At 40.9% G+C, this 16,319-nt stretch overlaps 2 protein-coding genes and 1 long non-coding RNA gene across 5 annotated transcripts; 2 read left to right on the forward strand and 1 right to left on the reverse strand.

Moving 5' to 3' along the window:
• Window positions 1-204: 204 nt before the first annotated feature.
• rbm10 (RNA binding motif protein 10) lies at window positions 205-10,888 on the forward strand. Of its 2 annotated transcripts, none has more exons than XM_061795972.1 (23): window positions 205-361; window positions 752-817; window positions 888-1,407; window positions 1,498-1,668; window positions 1,739-1,808; window positions 2,888-2,961; window positions 4,495-4,581; window positions 4,685-4,745; window positions 4,838-4,996; window positions 5,118-5,278; window positions 5,388-5,485; window positions 5,915-6,002; window positions 6,281-6,488; window positions 6,588-6,667; window positions 6,781-6,862; window positions 6,940-7,031; window positions 7,113-7,307; window positions 7,464-7,610; window positions 8,229-8,282; window positions 8,374-8,568; window positions 8,841-8,885; window positions 9,856-9,911; window positions 10,221-10,888. In XM_061795972.1, exons 2-23 carry the CDS (start codon window positions 801-803, stop codon window positions 10,309-10,311), a joined length of 2,751 nt encoding a protein of 916 aa, XP_061651956.1. In that variant the 5' UTR covers window positions 205-361; window positions 752-800; the 3' UTR covers window positions 10,312-10,888. The 2 variants fall into 2 exon arrangements, with proteins under 2 accessions (XP_061651956.1, XP_061652036.1); XM_061796052.1 differs by having other exon boundaries at window positions 891-1,407.
• Window positions 10,889-10,903: 15 nt separating this feature from the next.
• lrrc23 (leucine rich repeat containing 23) lies at window positions 10,904-15,520 on the forward strand. Of its 2 annotated transcripts, XM_061797124.1 has the most exons (9): window positions 10,904-11,029; window positions 11,545-11,632; window positions 12,765-12,868; window positions 12,945-13,065; window positions 13,682-13,823; window positions 13,896-14,026; window positions 14,108-14,244; window positions 14,329-14,533; window positions 14,621-15,520. In XM_061797124.1, exons 2-9 carry the CDS (start codon window positions 11,558-11,560, stop codon window positions 14,642-14,644), a joined length of 939 nt encoding a protein of 312 aa, XP_061653108.1. In that variant the 5' UTR covers window positions 10,904-11,029; window positions 11,545-11,557; the 3' UTR covers window positions 14,645-15,520. The 2 variants fall into 2 exon arrangements, with proteins under 2 accessions (XP_061653108.1, XP_061653025.1); XM_061797041.1 differs by lacking the exon at window positions 10,904-11,029 and having other exon boundaries at window positions 11,092-11,632.
• LOC133488859 (uncharacterized) lies at window positions 12,962-16,261 on the reverse strand. Its single transcript, XR_009791767.1, has 3 exons — window positions 16,007-16,261; window positions 13,720-13,829; window positions 12,962-13,077 (listed from the first exon to the last, which is right to left on the reverse strand). It is a non-coding gene; the product is annotated as an uncharacterized LOC133488859 (long non-coding RNA).
• Between the last annotated feature and the right edge of the window lie 58 nt (window positions 16,262-16,319).

The following is a 16,319-nucleotide window of genomic DNA, read 5'->3' on the forward strand; positions in this document are numbered from 1 at the left end:
TATAAATTCGACAGCAGCCCCCTTCTGTATATACTTTTATATAGCAAATCCACACGTTTTAGTTATATTTAGAAGTGTGTAGATGTAAACATCAGCGTCAGTACTGAGCCCCACTCACTCAGTACAGTACTTATGTGTATCCGTGATTGGCTGTCAGTTTATTGTTGCTTTCTTTTCCTCCAATTATCGTCAACTTTAGTGACGCTGTCGTCCAATCACGGGCCAGAGTGGGACAGCGCTTCGTCCCAGTGAAATGTTACCTCACTGTGGCCATTTTCTAGCATTCGCTCGGAATAGAAACATACAATTCGTTGGTGCGGCGGTGTGTTAATTTGGCAAGAGTCGGTTTAATGAAAAGTTGGTAAGTCTTCTCACTAATTTCATCAGTCTGTTGCCATGTCTGCGACGACTGACAACCACCGAGGACAACTTGCTAGCATGCCCCATACTAGTTAGCATGTCGGCTAAAAGATGACCGCCATACGTCATTGTTGAATACGCTTTTTTTTTTTTTGGGACAAATTTTATGCTTGTGTTATTAGTACATCTTTAGTTTTGCACTCGCCTTCTGGTCTCATGTACATAAATGCAGCAGCTAACCTGGTGACAAAACGAAGAGGTTACTCGAGTGCACGCCTTACGTAGTACTATGCGCACTAAGTCTACTTTGTACACCATTTCACGAAAATGTATGCTGACTTTCTGCATTGTTAATGCTTGCCTTGCATTCAAAACACTGTTGTACCTTCAGCTTATTCATGCTGGTGAAGAAAGAAAGCGACTAGCGTCAGTGGATCGGTATGGATACTGAGCGCAGGTGAGCTATACCTTAGCTACGTCTTAGTGGAGCTGTCAGACAAGTCTTTACAAGTGTCATCTGTGTTCAGCAGCGGTGGGCGAGGTGATCGCATGGGCCGATATGGCAACACCAACAATGACCACAATTTTCGGGACATGGACTACCGTGGTTTTGGCCAAGAAGACGAAGAAACAGAAGCGGAATATGATGTCCGAATAGAGGAGGACAGCCCCTATGTCCACAACGAAACATCTCTGTGCGCCTCTAAACTTTTACCAGGTCACCTACAAGATCAACGTGAGTTTCTTCAGAGAGGAGATGGTAGTAGTGAGGCCAAAGCGCTCCTGTGGCCTCCTAGCTCTCAGTCCTCAACTGATGTGTTTGACGAGGAGAGATCCAAGAGAGATTTTGAACGGCTACGGACTGGGTCAGAGGGAAGGGCAAAGGGGAAACACGGTAGAAGCTTTGCTGAGACCTCGTCCCTACGTTTAAGCAGTGGGGAAGGAAATTGGGGTCGCCGAGGTGGTACCTGTATTGAACAGATGGAGCACAACTTTGACCGGCACAGAGAGGATGGCAGATTTTCTCATGGAGCAGGAAGGAGAAAGGTAAACCGCAACGCGGTCGTAGCTTTTAACTGCCTTCTTTTTTCTGTTTTTAACTTGCATTTGTTGTTCATTGATCATGGATATGTTCAGATGTTTCCCACTGAGCCCGAGGAACATGGCCGTTGTAGTTCTGAGACAGACCTGTCTCATGAGGATTCGGAGCAAAGGGACCAGGATTATCGTGCTGATCTGGACTACAATCAGAGGCCCAGCAACATAGTAATGCTTCGCATGCTGCCACCCAACGCCACTGCCAATGAGGTATGTGTATGCTGCTGGGCTCTTTTCGGGTTTCCCGCCATAGTGATGTCATTCATGAATGCCTGTACAGATCTGGGCAACACTTCAAGAGCAGGGGATCCAGCCAAAAGAGGTTCGGCTCATGAGGAACAAAGCCTCAGGTGAGGAAAATTTGTCCATTGTCCTTTTCTGAAGTTTTATAAATAACTGTCCCACTTGGTACCACATGTATCCTTTGCTAGCCATTTCATCTTATTATCCAGATGCTTTATATACATGGTTTTCTTTATTATAACATTGAGCATCAAACATATCCTCTTATTCCTTGTTTTCAATGCCGGAAAATACATATACATCATAATAACGCTTACAATAATTCAACAGACACACAATTAGGGAACTTTTCCTAATCAAATCCCAAAATAGGTCAATAAATATGGATTCACAAAGCTGTCACGTCTTCATCTTGCCTTTTTGTTTTGTTTTTAACTCGGCTCTCTGAATAGTTTCATGATCGTGTCGTATCTGTTTGAGCGAGTACATGAGCAATGCACACACACCTCCTGGATCATTCGACAAAACCTAGCTGTTGAGCAGTGCGACCGTGTTTGCTGTCATAGTTGCATTTACGAGTACGAAACTCAAGGTTCTACAACTACTTGGCAATATTGTGAGCATTAGACATACCACAACATAAAGGAGGTAGCCATTATGATCATCACATTGGCTTCACGTTTTATACCTCACTGGTCACCTGTGGAGTGTGTTATTAGACTCAGCCACACAACTACGCCGTCTTTCCCACTCTTTCTGATCATCCATTTTTGTTAAGATAAACCACTCTTGCTTTGTTAGGTTACTTGACTAATGTGGCAGCTAATAATTTTACAGCAAGAGTTTTTTTCCCCCCCAAGTTACTCCACTCTAAAACTTGGTGATATATATATGCCACTTGTGTTGGCACGTGGGTCAGACTTAAACTGAGGAGTGGTAGGGGTCCCCTTCTCTCCTTTTCGTGACCCCACTGAGATACTGGACCATGTGTCCTCCTCACCTTGCAGAGAATCTTAAGAGTGGCTCCCCAACTGACTGTCAAGCCTCTTCATTCCAAGGGAGAGCGGTTGTTTATTTTGTTAGTGCTGATACAGGGTCTCTCTCTCCTCTGTACACAAAGCACTAACCCCTCACTGCGTTATGTTGTTGTTGTTATTCGGTAACCATGGCGCTGGGCGGTGTCCAGGTCAGAGCCGAGGATTCGCCTTCGTCGAGTTTAATCTCATACAGGAGGCCACCCGCTGGATGGAGACCAACCAGGTCACTCTCCCATACACACATGACACGCACATATATGCAATGGGAAAGACAAATGTACTGTCACATCACGCCTGCTTCACCTTAGATTATAGCATGCCATTTGCTCACGAAGAATCATTTTTTTTATGACAGGTAGGTAATTCTTACGGTGGAGTCATACATGGGGAAACCATGTGTGAGACTGTTCTGGGGTAGACTTACAAAACTTAACTTATTGGCCCCCCCCAAAATCCTATTGTTCTAATTTTCTCTCTTTAGTTTAAAATCCAGTCCATGGAATGGGATTGTACTGTTGTTTTTAGCCTAATAGCTGTCAGTAAGTGAGTAAAGGTCAAAATCCTCTTAATAGCTTTTATTTCCATACATTGAAATGTGTTGGGAACACTCTTACATTCTATGCTAAATCAAAACATGAGACAAAATGTATCAAATATGTTATTCCTTAACAAAAAGTGTAGAAAAAGGAAAATTAGCTTGGGTCTGCCTTTTTCTCGGCACTCATTGACTGTGTTACCTGGAATACTTCTTAAAGATTTTGCTTTCCTGTGACTCACCGCATTTTAAGTACAACATTTTTTAATCTCCCGACACAATTGCTCTATTGGGATAAGGGATTAGGTTGGCCACTCCTTAACATGAATTTTGTTGGTCTGGAACCAAGATGCTGTTCCTACACATTCCCCACATATTTTGTCTTAAGCAACATGACCAAACATTCTGATGTATTGTATCTGTGATGCCTGCTATGCCGTTAATGTTTCAAGTACAAGTATGAGAAACGGCCTCATACCACGCGTGTGCATTCACAGCGGACTCTGGCTTGGATTCAGTGCTTCATCTGACAAACTGTGTGGTTCCAAACCCCAAAAGAACAATCTTACTTTCTTCTCACATATGTCCCAAAAATATTGTGCCATTGGCTCTTTAGGCCAGTTTTTATTTATTTTTATTTTTTTTTGCAGTTAACACAGTAAAAATGTTTGCGTTTGTAAAGACAAAGGAACAGCCAAATTTGTTTTTACCTTGTGCAAAGGTATAACGTTTAGATTTGAACAAAATGTTTAGTGTTTTCAATTAATTTGGTGTATGGAAAAGCTATTATGAGGATTTTGAGCTTTACTGCCTTTTTAAAACACTGCTATTATTCTGACCTGAACAACTGAATGTGTACCAAAATACTAGTTAATCTGGATCACCTACCGTTAGCTCGTGGTCGCTCACTACATAGTTTCTTATATATTTGGGTAATGAAGAGGTGAATAAATAATGGAGTAAAACACACAGAATGAAAGCATCCCCAAAAAAATCTTTCCTAAAGCTGAAGGTTGCCATTCTCTATTGTCTTCCATCTTTCAATCTAGTTTATTTCTCTCTCTCACTCTCTCTCTCTGTCTCTCTCTCTCTCTCTCTCCCTCCCTCCCTCTCTGGTCCCCCTCATTCGTTCTCTGAGATAAGGCCTTACTCAGATGCGTGTGGCCTAATTCCTGCTCATAGTCATCCACTGTTCCCCCTTCCTCTCTCTACTTCTTTCAGGGCGTGCTAATGATTCTGGGACATCGAGTGTCGATGCACTACAGCAACCCTAAACCACGAGCCAATGAGGACTGGCTTTGCAACAAGGTTGTGTTTGGATACAATGGGATGCATGTATGACAGTCTTGGTCCTCGATTCCCCCCCCCCCCCCCCCCTTTAACAATAAGGTTTGTAAACAAAATTCAACAGTGTGGAGTGCAAAACTTTAAAAGGCGGGAAAGGTGCTTCAAGTGCAGTGCACCTAAATCAGGTAACAATGAACCGATCTGTTTGGTCTCCTGTACAAAATATTGTAACACAAGGTAAATGGCATACTCTTCTTCAAATTCTTCTTCTTTTCAGAAGCTGAGCTGAAGTTGCCCCAGTTGCAAAAAGATGCATCTTTTGGTCTTCAAAAGGAGGGAGCCCAAGGCTTGCTGCCGCTTCCAGCACCCTTACATTCCTCTGTTTCTGCCGTCCATTCAGGCCAAGTTACACAACAGGCAGATGTTGCCAATGACAGTAAGTTAAATGGCGTGGAACGCAGGCAGTTGGCAGAAGTCAAGTTGTGCGCCCGACTACTTACATCACCACAATATTTATATTTATTAAAATAACACTGTCTTTTCCTCCTCAACACTAGCGCTGATCCTCAGAAACCTTGGACCGCATACATCAGTGGAAGCCATTCTGTCTTCTTTGGCCTCATTTGCCACCCTGTCACCTTCCAACATTCGCCTCATCAAGGATAAGCACACGCATCTCAACAGGGGCTTTGCTTTTCTGCAGCTCTCCACCATAGTGGTGAGCAGCATCCTACTGTATGAATGCATTCAGATGTTTGTGATTGTGTGGAAATTAGATCTTCATCCATTCATGATGATGCCCTGCAGTCACCATGTTTTGTCATTAGGAGGCATCTCAGCTGCTGCAGATCTTACAGGCTCTCAAGCAGCCGCTTTCTGTTGATGGAAAGGTGATTGTGGTGGAGTTTGCCAAAGGTTCCAAGCGGTAAGCGCACGTTCGCACACAAGCAGTGTAGATAATACAGTATTGTGAAATTCAAATCACTGATGCACTTCAGAATCGCAAAACAAAGCTGGAAGCAGACATACGAGGTTTAGTCTGATCCGGCAGTTCAAAAACGAAAAACTGCATTACTGAATACATAATCACGGGTGCCAAAAAAACAAAAAACTGCTTTGGTGTTAACTATAAATTAGTTCCCTAAAATTGAAAGACTGTTATTTCTTCACAGTCTCAAATGCGGTATGAAATGTAGTCACAAAGGACTGGCGACGAGTCCGCGGTGTACCTCACCTTTCACCAAAGTCAGCTGGGATAGGCTCCAACTTGAGGACAAGCACTTATGGAAGCTGGAGGGATGTAGACACAAAGTGTGAATCTTTTTTTATGTATTCATTTTTTTTTTCTTGTCAGTGACGTGTTTTTGACAGATGGCAGTCGAGTGAGTGCTGCTACGGTGGCCAGCACTGCTATTGCTGCAGCACAGTGGGCTGTAACACAGGTAACTTGTCGCTGATCTGCCAGCGGGACAGCACAGATTTTTCTTTTAGCTTTTGTGCACAAAAACTTGAGTTGTTTTCTTGACATTTTGCACTTTGCCTGAGGTGAGGACTTCTCTTATAAAGAGTTTAAAAAAAAATTTGCGAAGTTCGACATACAGTCACCTGTTTCTTTGATGTGCTTTAAGCCTGCAAATCTTTAAATATGGACAGTTACTTGTTTACAAATACCCATGGACTTCTAGACAGCCGTTTGTTCTTTGTGTTTTTCCATCCTCAGACTGCACAAAATGGTTCAAGTGGAGGCCAGAGTACTGAGTATAGAGAGATGTATCAGCAGGGAGCAGCGATAACATACATTCAGGAGGGGAACGGTTACTCTTTGCCGGATGGCCAACATTTTCAAGTCCAGACAGAGTCCAGGGTTGCTTCTTTGCCCAGTGCAGCAGCACCCCTGAAGGGGACTTACCCAGCAGCAACTACCCCAGGTTGATGTCTCATGCTGGGATATTTCACATATGTATTATATGACTGTGTACGGTATGGATTGGTGTATGCATATAATGTACATGCTTGACATGATTCAGCTGCAGTGATTCCAAGTGAAACATTGGCATCCGGGACAGGTGTCGTGCAGCAGCCTCCAACTATGGCTTCTGCCACCCAGGTAATGGTTGCCTGCCTGCCGCTGCCATCCATCCATCCATCCATTTTCCGCTGCCATGCATCATATTAAATGATTTGAGCTTGGTCAACCTTCTATGTGCTTTGTCGTTATAGGTTGAGATAATTGGAAAACCACAGCCAGCTGCTTCCAGCCAGCCTGCAACACCGGGCACTGCGCATGAGCTACAGCAATATCGTACGTACTACCTAGTCAATTTGGTTTATCTGCATGTAAATATTTACTACCTCCTGTATTTATTTTTTTTACTTCAGCTGTGCCAGATGTAACCACATACCAATATGATGAAGGTTCAGGCTACTATTACGACCCGCTGACAGGACTCTATTATGACCCAAACTCCCAGGTAAAGACTCTGTAATAAATGCAAGAATAACTAGAACTAGAATATTGTGATTTATTGATTCCAATTCATGGCTCTTTGCAGTACTATTACAACACTCACACTCAGCAGTTCATGTACTGGGAGGGAGACAAGCACACATACATTCCGGCAGCTTCTGGACAGTCAAATACAGAAGGTGCTCCCGCTGGTGATTGTGCAGCGCCCGCAGACTCAGTGTTTGCTAATCTTGGCAGCAAGGAGAAGAAAGATAAGCCCAAAAGTAAAACAGCTCAACAGGTACATTTTCACACGAAAATAAATCCACGGCTTGCCTTTTTCTGACTGTTATGTGAATAATCAATGTGACAACATGATTCATCACCTGTGTTAGAGGATGAAGAGCTTGATAGCATGCAACTAAATGAATCTCCACTGCTGGGCTTGTGGTAATAGATTGCCAAAGATATGGAGCGCTGGGCCAAGACACTCAATAGACACAAGGAGAACATGCGCTCTGTCTCCTCTTCCCCTGCGGCCGGTTCCACAGATCGCAGAGAATCTGCCAGTGCAGACGCAGGTTATGCTGTTCTGGAGAAAAAGGTGTTACATGCTCACACATTACTCACAATCTGAGCCGCAGCTTTAAAAATACCGATTATGCCCCAGTATAATTAATAGGATAATATTTAATCTAGAGGTGCCATAATTAAACTGATTAATCGATTATTAAATTAAACGGCAACTATTTTAGTAATCGATTAATCATTTAGAGGCATTGTTTAACTTAAAATTGTCCAAATCATTGAAATTTTAGCCTCTCAACAGAAAATATTTGCAGATTCCTGTAGTCCTCCATGAAAGATGATTGATTAGCTTTGTGTTTAATCAAAACAAGACATTTGCAAACATCCGGTTTTACTTTGGAAAACAATGATCACCATTTTTGCCTTTTTTGTGACATTTTACGGCCCAAACTAACTGAATCATAATAAATTTCAGTTTGTGCACTTTCTGCTCTGTCAATTTGAAATGTTGTTTTTAAAAAAAAAATAAAAGTATGTAAATTTAAAACGTTTTTATATGACAATGACAATCGATTATTGAAATAATTGTTAGTTGGAGGCCTTATTTAATCCTCTTTATGAGAGATTTAAGAAAAGAAAAATGCACGAAAAAGATTTTGAACATCCCACTGAGTGTTTTTCCTTTGTCCCACAGGGGGCGCTTTTAGAACGGCCTCAAATGTTTCTGGACCACCTCAGACAAACAGAAGTATGTTATGTGTGCTGTGTCTGTTATGATGACAATTTTTGCAGCAGATATTTTCACCACAGTATGTGACCCACTCTTTTTTTCCATGTAGTCGCCCCCTCCGCAGCACCTGGGTCTCGTTCCGGCCTACAGCGGAGAAAGTGACAGCGAAGAAGAAGGCGGTGAGAAAGATGAGAAGGAAGGGAGGATGACGGACTGGGTGAAACTGGCCTGTCTGCTGTGTAGGAGGCAATTTCCTAGCAAAGAGGCTCTTATTCGGCACCAGCAGCTCTCTGAACTGCATAAGGTTCGTTTACTCATGCTATTGCAAAAAACTATTGTCTAGTAGCGGTATAGTGGTGCCTGGAGATACGAGTCACCAGAATTTGGATTTTTCTCAATATAATACGAGCCGTCATTTGGAGTTTTTTTGTTTGTTTGTTTGTTTGTTTGTTTTGCTTTGACATGAGCAAAAACTTGAGATACAAACGCCGTTTGGTGGCAAACGTTTGGCTGATGGTGAAGAATACTTCAAAAAAGAGGATCTAATCTGTTTTGTATTATCCCAATTCCCTTTAGCAAAATCTAGAGCAAAGAAGAATGCAGGAAGATGCTGGAAAAGAGGTCAGTCAAACGGCAGTATCTGACACATAACCACATTGTTTCTGCTCACTGTGTTTGTTCAGATTTAGCAGCATAGTACCAATGTAATTGGTAACAATTACAAGTTACCCCCTTAAAGATGTAATAGTAGTGTAACTATTTCAATGACTTTCTCAAAGTAGTACAACTAATTAGATTTCCTTATATTTTGATTACTTTGATTAAATGCATCATCAGACCGTAGGATGTTTCCTCTAAAAAAACAAAATTAGAACCATAGACCATTATTTTTGGGAATTAACCTCATATTTGTTCTTTACACAAATAATAAACTGACAACAAAACATGATGAAATGTAAATACATAGTCAAAATGTATTTTTTGCATTATGTGTACAGCATGTGGAAAACCATATAAAATACCATTTTGACCTAATGACAAATGCGTACAATTTAGACAATAGCGCTTCATATGATAAATCAGATAAGTGAATGTTCCATTAAAAAAAGTCCAAAATTATGAAGCTGAAACTGTTCAAAAGTCAATGTTCCTTTGTGTTCAAAAGTTTTGAGTCTAACCTTTTCAATATTTTAAGCAAACTAATAGATTACACCACAATGTGGTGATTTGAGGTCATATTTTGAAGGAAAACAAAAATGTCATGATTGAGATTTAGGCAGAATGGCACATGGCCAGAGAGAGCCAATCACAAGCGTCAGTTTTAGGAGGAGGAAGTGATATTTAAAAAAAATAAATAAAATAAAAAAAAATGTAAACTAATCTGATCTTTTTTGGCTATTTTTTTCAAATTGAACTAAAACTGGAGTTTAATTACATAATTTCTCCCAGTAATGTAATAGGTTAAAATTACATAAATTTTGTCATTAAATGATGTAATCTTGTTAGTTGTAATTAGTTCCTCCCCAATATTGAGCAAAGTATTGATGCCATAGTTGTCTTTTTTAAAATGTTTATTTTTTTATTACTACAGAGCCGAACGGCTGGACTTCAAGCTCCCGATTCCAAGAAGAGGAAGTTAAGTGCCATGTAAGCAGGCTCTTTCCACCAACATTTTCAAGCTGTTTCACAGGTTTTTCCCAACGGAGAACTCCTATTGAATTCAAGGAATTACACAAAAATCATTTTTTAAATTCAGTCATCAATCATTCTGTATCCATGTGACACTGCTAGCTGAGGCTTTCAGAATCACAAATGTTTGGATTGTTATTTACCCCTTTGCAGCTTTCTCCCTCGCATTAAACTGCAGTATTCGACAGTGTGAAATAACTGCTTTATGCATTTATTTGATCATGTGGTTACCTTTTTGCCTGTCTTTTGACTCTGGCCCCTCTTTAGGGATGGGATCACAGGCTCTAGTCTTGGTGCCAGAATGCTTCAAGGCGGTATGAAAAAGGGACTTTTGTTGCGCAGTGTGCAGATGGAGTGAGCTGTGACGCTGCAACGTCGACTTGTCCCTGGCAGGACGAAGACAAACACCACGCTGTACTTCACTAATAATATCACCTGTCCATAAGACGTTCTCACTTTCTGGCTGATCTCACATTTGCCTCTTTTAACTGATCCAGAAGTGGATGCCGGAATATTGCACAGAATGCATCATTTTGTTTTTCTTTCTTCTCTGAAGATGCCAAGTCCTCTCAAACGCAGTAAATAACATTTTCAAATAACAGTCTATGCACCATGGTTTTTTTGTTTTTTTTTGTTTAATTTAATGCTTTATGCCTTGTCATTCAGTGAATGACTGCTAATAGTACTGTGTACAATACTAATCGTGTGTAGATTATTTTTACCACAGAGATGAACTCATGTGGATGAACTGTGTGTTATTTTACAGGTATGAATCAAAATTATTTAGTTTTTCTCAAAAAGGCTTTTTTGTGTGTGCGTGTTCTACATGACTGTTAGAATGAAACAATGTATAGGATTGTATATGAACTTTTTGTTTTCTTGTTTGTGTTTTTGTGTGTTTTGTATGGAGAAGCTAAAGAAAATAGCTAAAGAAATATGCAGACGTTTCTTTACTTCAACCCCCTGTGAATGCGAAACCTCTACCTCAACGAATTAATCCGCTGTCTTTCTTTGTTTTCACCACTTGGCCTTGCAAATTCAGAAATGGGAATGAAAAGACCCGGTGATGCCTGCAGGTATGGGGCCAGTTGAGTTGGGGACCTTGGGCTGAACTATTTTACATAAATAATTGTGCTCAAGTCAGCCTCAAATAAGGAAATTGCACTGCATTTTAAAATGTTGATTCTAAGGACTGATACGTGTAATATAGCTGTTGTGTAAATACATATATTGTGTAATATATGCACTACTGGTCAAAGGTTGGGACGCGGTTTCTCATTCAAAAGCATAAGGAACTACGTCCAAGCGTTTGACATATTTATATACATGTTCTACATATATACGTCGGGGGTTTTTTTTTGTTTGTTTTTTATTCGCATTGTGACTGTCTACATCACAGAAATGAAAGAATGTTAAGTCGAAAAGATGAGTACGCTCACGTCGACACGCCACTTGTGCTTAGTGCGGGCGTCTTGTCTCCATGGCAACGGATAACACTCGCGGTCCTGGCTCGGAAACGGGGCATCGCCTTAAAAACGAGAGCCGTTTATCAGGAATTAACATTTCCTCTCGCGCTGAAACACAATTGCAGATGACTGAACCAAATGGACGAGGAAGCTGTGTCGTCGGATGTGGAAAACGGGGAAGAAAATCAAGACGAGGACGAAGAAGCAGTAGAGGTATTAAAAAAAAAAAGAAAAAAACGATTATCGTACGTGTGCGCGAAAATATAAGACATAATCTGATCACAAGTACAGGTAGATAGATTTGTGTGCGTGTGTGTATAAATGCAGTTTTGGGAAAGAACAGCACATGTCACTGTGACTTCATTGTTCCCGAGTTTGTATGTTCTTCTGTGTTTTGTGAACGTTCTCCTCCCAAACTCCCAAATTATGCACATTAGCTGCATTGCAGACTCTTGAAACCCGTAGACGTGAGTTTGAATGGTTGGTTGTCTACATGTACCCTGCAATTGAATTGATATACCCAGCGGCCATAATCACTGGAGGAAACGGATGAATGGATAATTTACTATGAAGACATCATACAAATACATGTTCATACTGTAGCATCATTAGCACTTATCAGCGGCATACACATTGTTTCACTGTAAGTCCTTTGAACCGTGAAAAGGAAATCTAATTTTGAATCATCCCAACAACTGTAAGGGTCAGAGGTCAGAGGCCGTCCCAAACCGAACCCGCAGCAGCCTATGTGAAAGTCGACCCTTCCAGGCTTGGTTGACGAGCGTTTCCAGATAAAAATGGTTGTATTTTAAAGGCAAAAGCCAATTAGGGCAAGAAAGACCTGACATTTGCGAGCTGGCTGTCAAGGAAGTTCTCTTTATTGACCAAAACCGGAGCTACACCACAATAGACACACATGCCTCCCTACATACAGCCTAAATAGCGTGGGACCAGGATGTAGACATGTATTTGGCCTTTTTCGACACCAACTTCCCTGTGATAAGCGGTTAACAAATGGATCATGAGTGGAAATGCACATTGGACACTACGCTCCCATGTTTGCTTCTTAAATATGAAATTAGCGTCATGTGTAAAACTGTAGATGACCTACCTAAGAGTATTGCCTTTCAAGCAGTTCCCTTTCCTTCTCTATCTCTATCAGCTGTCCAAGTCAACATGTCTGTATGTTTCATGAAATATGAAATTCCTTTAGTAAATGTGACGGGTTTTAAGCAGGTTTGGGCCCATTAATTCCATGACTGAGCTACAAATTGTTAATAAGTTGTTCAGTGTGACTCTCCCCTTGAAATCTGTGTGGCATCCCTTTCCTTTGTTTCATTCACAGGTTCGCCCTTTGGATCAAGATATTATAATTCCCGGTCTGTCTTTGCTGTGCCGAACAGGAAATGGATTAAGACATGCGTTCATTAAAGTCGTCCTAAAGGACAAGTATGAAAGCAAAATGAACAACAATAGCAAATTTGTTCAGTCCTAAACCTCCTATTTTCGTGCTTGTACTCGATAGAAGACTCAGTGACATGGCTGCGATCAGCAATTACATTCACCTTCGGTTCATGGACGTGTCCAACAACCGCATTTCTGACCTTTCGCCTCTGTCATCCCTCACACAGCTTCTTTGGCTCAAGGCAAGGCCTTTTCTTTAAGAAAACAAAAAGGAAGTTTCATTATTCACTCGAATGTAGTAATTCTCAAAGTGTAGTACGAGTAGCACTTATTGGTATGCAGGCGCTCTCTCGTGGTTCATGAAAGAATCACTGAATTAAATACAAATAAAATGTACATTTTAAAACGTGAGATACAAACGTATTGGAATGAAGCTTGTAGCTTTGCATACAGCCTGTTTGAATCCAATTGTTTTTTTTTTAACTTTAAGTACAGTAAATTTTTTAGTACAGTTCAGTTGTATTTAACTATTTCGTACACTGTTTATTCAAGTAGAACGCTAACTTTTATGCGCAACACATTTTGATTCCATCTTTTTTATTTTCCTATATGTGTGTGTTAATGTTCAAACTGCATAATGGTATAGCGGCTTGCAATACTACAGGTACACTTTTTAGGGACAAAACCACTGCAACGTTTTGGATGAACACTACGTTACTGTATTTTAATGTCGGTCATTATGGTGGTAGTTGGAGAGCTAAGTATTTTATGAGGTGGTACTTGGTGTGTAAAAAAATAAATAAATAAATACTTGACAACCACTGCTCTAACTTAAATTCAAATTGGATTATTTCTTAGATGGACAAGAATTATGTAACATGCTTCCCAGGACAAACCTTTTCTCAGTTGGTCTACCTCCAGTGGCTGAGTATGGCAGTGAACCGGCTCACGGTGGTCGAAGGTCTTGTTGGACCAGCTTTGGAGAGTCTCAATCTTTCAGGTTGATCTGATTAAGTACAATAAAGCATGAACATACTGTTTTCTGCAAGTCAAGTGTTTACGTCTCCTGCAGGGAACCGGATACAGAGATTAAACGGTTTTGAGAGTTGCCTTTTTTCCAAACTGGGGACTTTGGAGCTGAGAGGAAACCGCTTGACTACGACTAATGGCATCAACCTGCCCAATCTGCAGCGATTATATCTGGTAAAAAAAAAAAAAAAAAAAAAAAGTGGTGCTCGACTGTAGTCGTTTGTTTTGTGAATGTGTTCCTTCTCTGCGTTGAAGGCCCAAAATCTTATTACAAGTCTGGAGGGCTTGGAGAAGTTAGAGAGCCTCACCACTCTTCATCTTCGTAACAACAAACTTGGTAATCTGGATGGACTCAACGCCAACATGAAATGTCTCCAGTACCTCAATGTCAGGTATACTACGCAGTGATGCCACAGCAAGAAAGAGCAAAACAAAAAAAAACATTAATTATCTCTCTCTCTCTCTCCCCCCCACAGAAGCAACGACTTCTTAGATGAGACCTGCCTGCGGGCCCTTGGCCTTGTGTCAAAAACCCTGCGAGTCGTGATCCTCTCCGAGAACCCGCTGGACGGGACGACAGACTACCGGCCATATGTTCTTACTCTTATTCCAAAACTGGAGCGCCTTGATAAAGAGCCTGTCTCCCTGGAGGAGCGGGCAGAGGTGTGGAAGGCGATTAAGGTAAAAAAAATATATAATTAAATTAATCTTCAGGGAAAGTTTGTTTCTTTATTACTTCTTCTAATGGTATGTCCTTTGTCATTTCAGGAACTCAAAGAGGAAACAGGCTAAAGTCAAACATTTGTAATAACTGCTCCACTTCCTGGAAAAGACTGGTTTGGGATGGACGCCTATGTAGAAACCTTAGATTGTTTCTATCTTGCATACAGTGTTGTATGATGCACTATATTATTGTTGATGATACTTTATGACATCTATTCCATTAGCAAACGCTTCAAATCCTGTAGTAATGAACAGGGTTTCTTCTTTGCAATCACTTCTTTATTTCCCTGTGTAATGATGACGAGGCGAATTTTGCGACCACTTCCCTGTTGGCAGCTATCCAGCTGCACTTTTAAAGGGAGAGTACAGCATTATGTACACTATTGAAAATGTTTCTCGTTCAGTTCAAATACGAGTGCTGTTATTCCATCTGCAGTACCTACGTTGTCATTGAGCTTTTGCTAAAACGTGAAAGTCCAACTTCTCATTTTCTTGTCTTGAAAGAAGTGGGTGCTGCTTTACTTCCTTGTAATTACACTACAGTACGCCGTTGCAGGTTCTCTGCAGAGCGAGAATGCGCGGTCTCTGCCATTGGGCTATTTTAAATTTAGCTCACCAGTGAAGGCGACATTGTGATTTCCTGGACTTGTGGGGAGTGAATTCTTGTTTCCTAGCCCATAAAATCCTTGTTGATCATTATTGTGAGTGCATGATCATGATCAGTGTCTTCACATGGATGAATATAATGAATTAGAAACTTAGTTAAATGTAATTAAAGAAAATTTGTTATGTCAGAAGTGTGTATCAAACTGGTAACCCTTTGCATTAATCAGTACCTAAGAAGTAGCTCGCAGTTTCAAGCAGGTCGGTGACCCATGGTCCGTACAAACGCCGCTGCGACATGACCCCAAAAACTACACGAAAATTAAACCTTTATTTAAAACAGTCGTGGTCCGTCTCAACAGTTTTAATAACCGCAATCGGCACTTTCAAGTGGTGGGAAGTAACAAAGAAGAAATACTTATTCTGTATATTAACTGTACTTAAGTAATTTTTTTTTTTAAAGTTGTGTTTTTTTAAATTTCTTTTTACTCCCTACATCTGAAAACCTATCTGTATTTCTGCTTTGTAAAAATAGGCTTGTTACTTTTTCTCAACCTCCTTCAACCGCTGTGGTAATTTGGAGGACTGGGGGGGAAACGGACAACAGCAAAAAATTTTTGAGTCCCATTTTTGTGAACCAGGGAGCATCAACAACGATGGTGACAGATGCAGAGAAGCAAGATATTCCCCATCCATGGCCCTATTTAAGGGAACTGTTATAGATTCTGGTGGAAAAAAAAATCTCGAATCTGTAAAATCACATACAAGTAGGATCTATATTGTTTGTGTGTTGTGATCATGAACTAATTTAACATTTTTGCGACTCACCTCACTACGCTAGCAAAGCTTTGGGAAGACATCGGTTTGATAACCCTAAACCAACGCTAGCTAACTCAAACAAAAAACAACAACAAAACTTGGGACATGTAACTCTTCAAACAGGTATTAAGTTAGACATGTGCACACATAGATGCTAGGCTCAAGCACCTGCCCTGTTGCCTGGAACCAAAAAGGTACCAAAAAGGTTTCCATTTATTTCAGTTGTTTTCGAAGTTGGCAGAGGTCACTTCCGCCTTGTGAGTGATTGACACATTGTTCCTCCAACCACAACGTTTGCTGGGCGTGGCTTGAGGGGACTTAA

Source organism: Phyllopteryx taeniolatus, chromosome 1 (genome assembly GCF_024500385.1).
Source record: "Phyllopteryx taeniolatus isolate TA_2022b chromosome 1, UOR_Ptae_1.2, whole genome shotgun sequence".
NCBI lineage: Eukaryota > Metazoa > Chordata > Actinopteri > Syngnathiformes > Syngnathidae > Phyllopteryx > Phyllopteryx taeniolatus.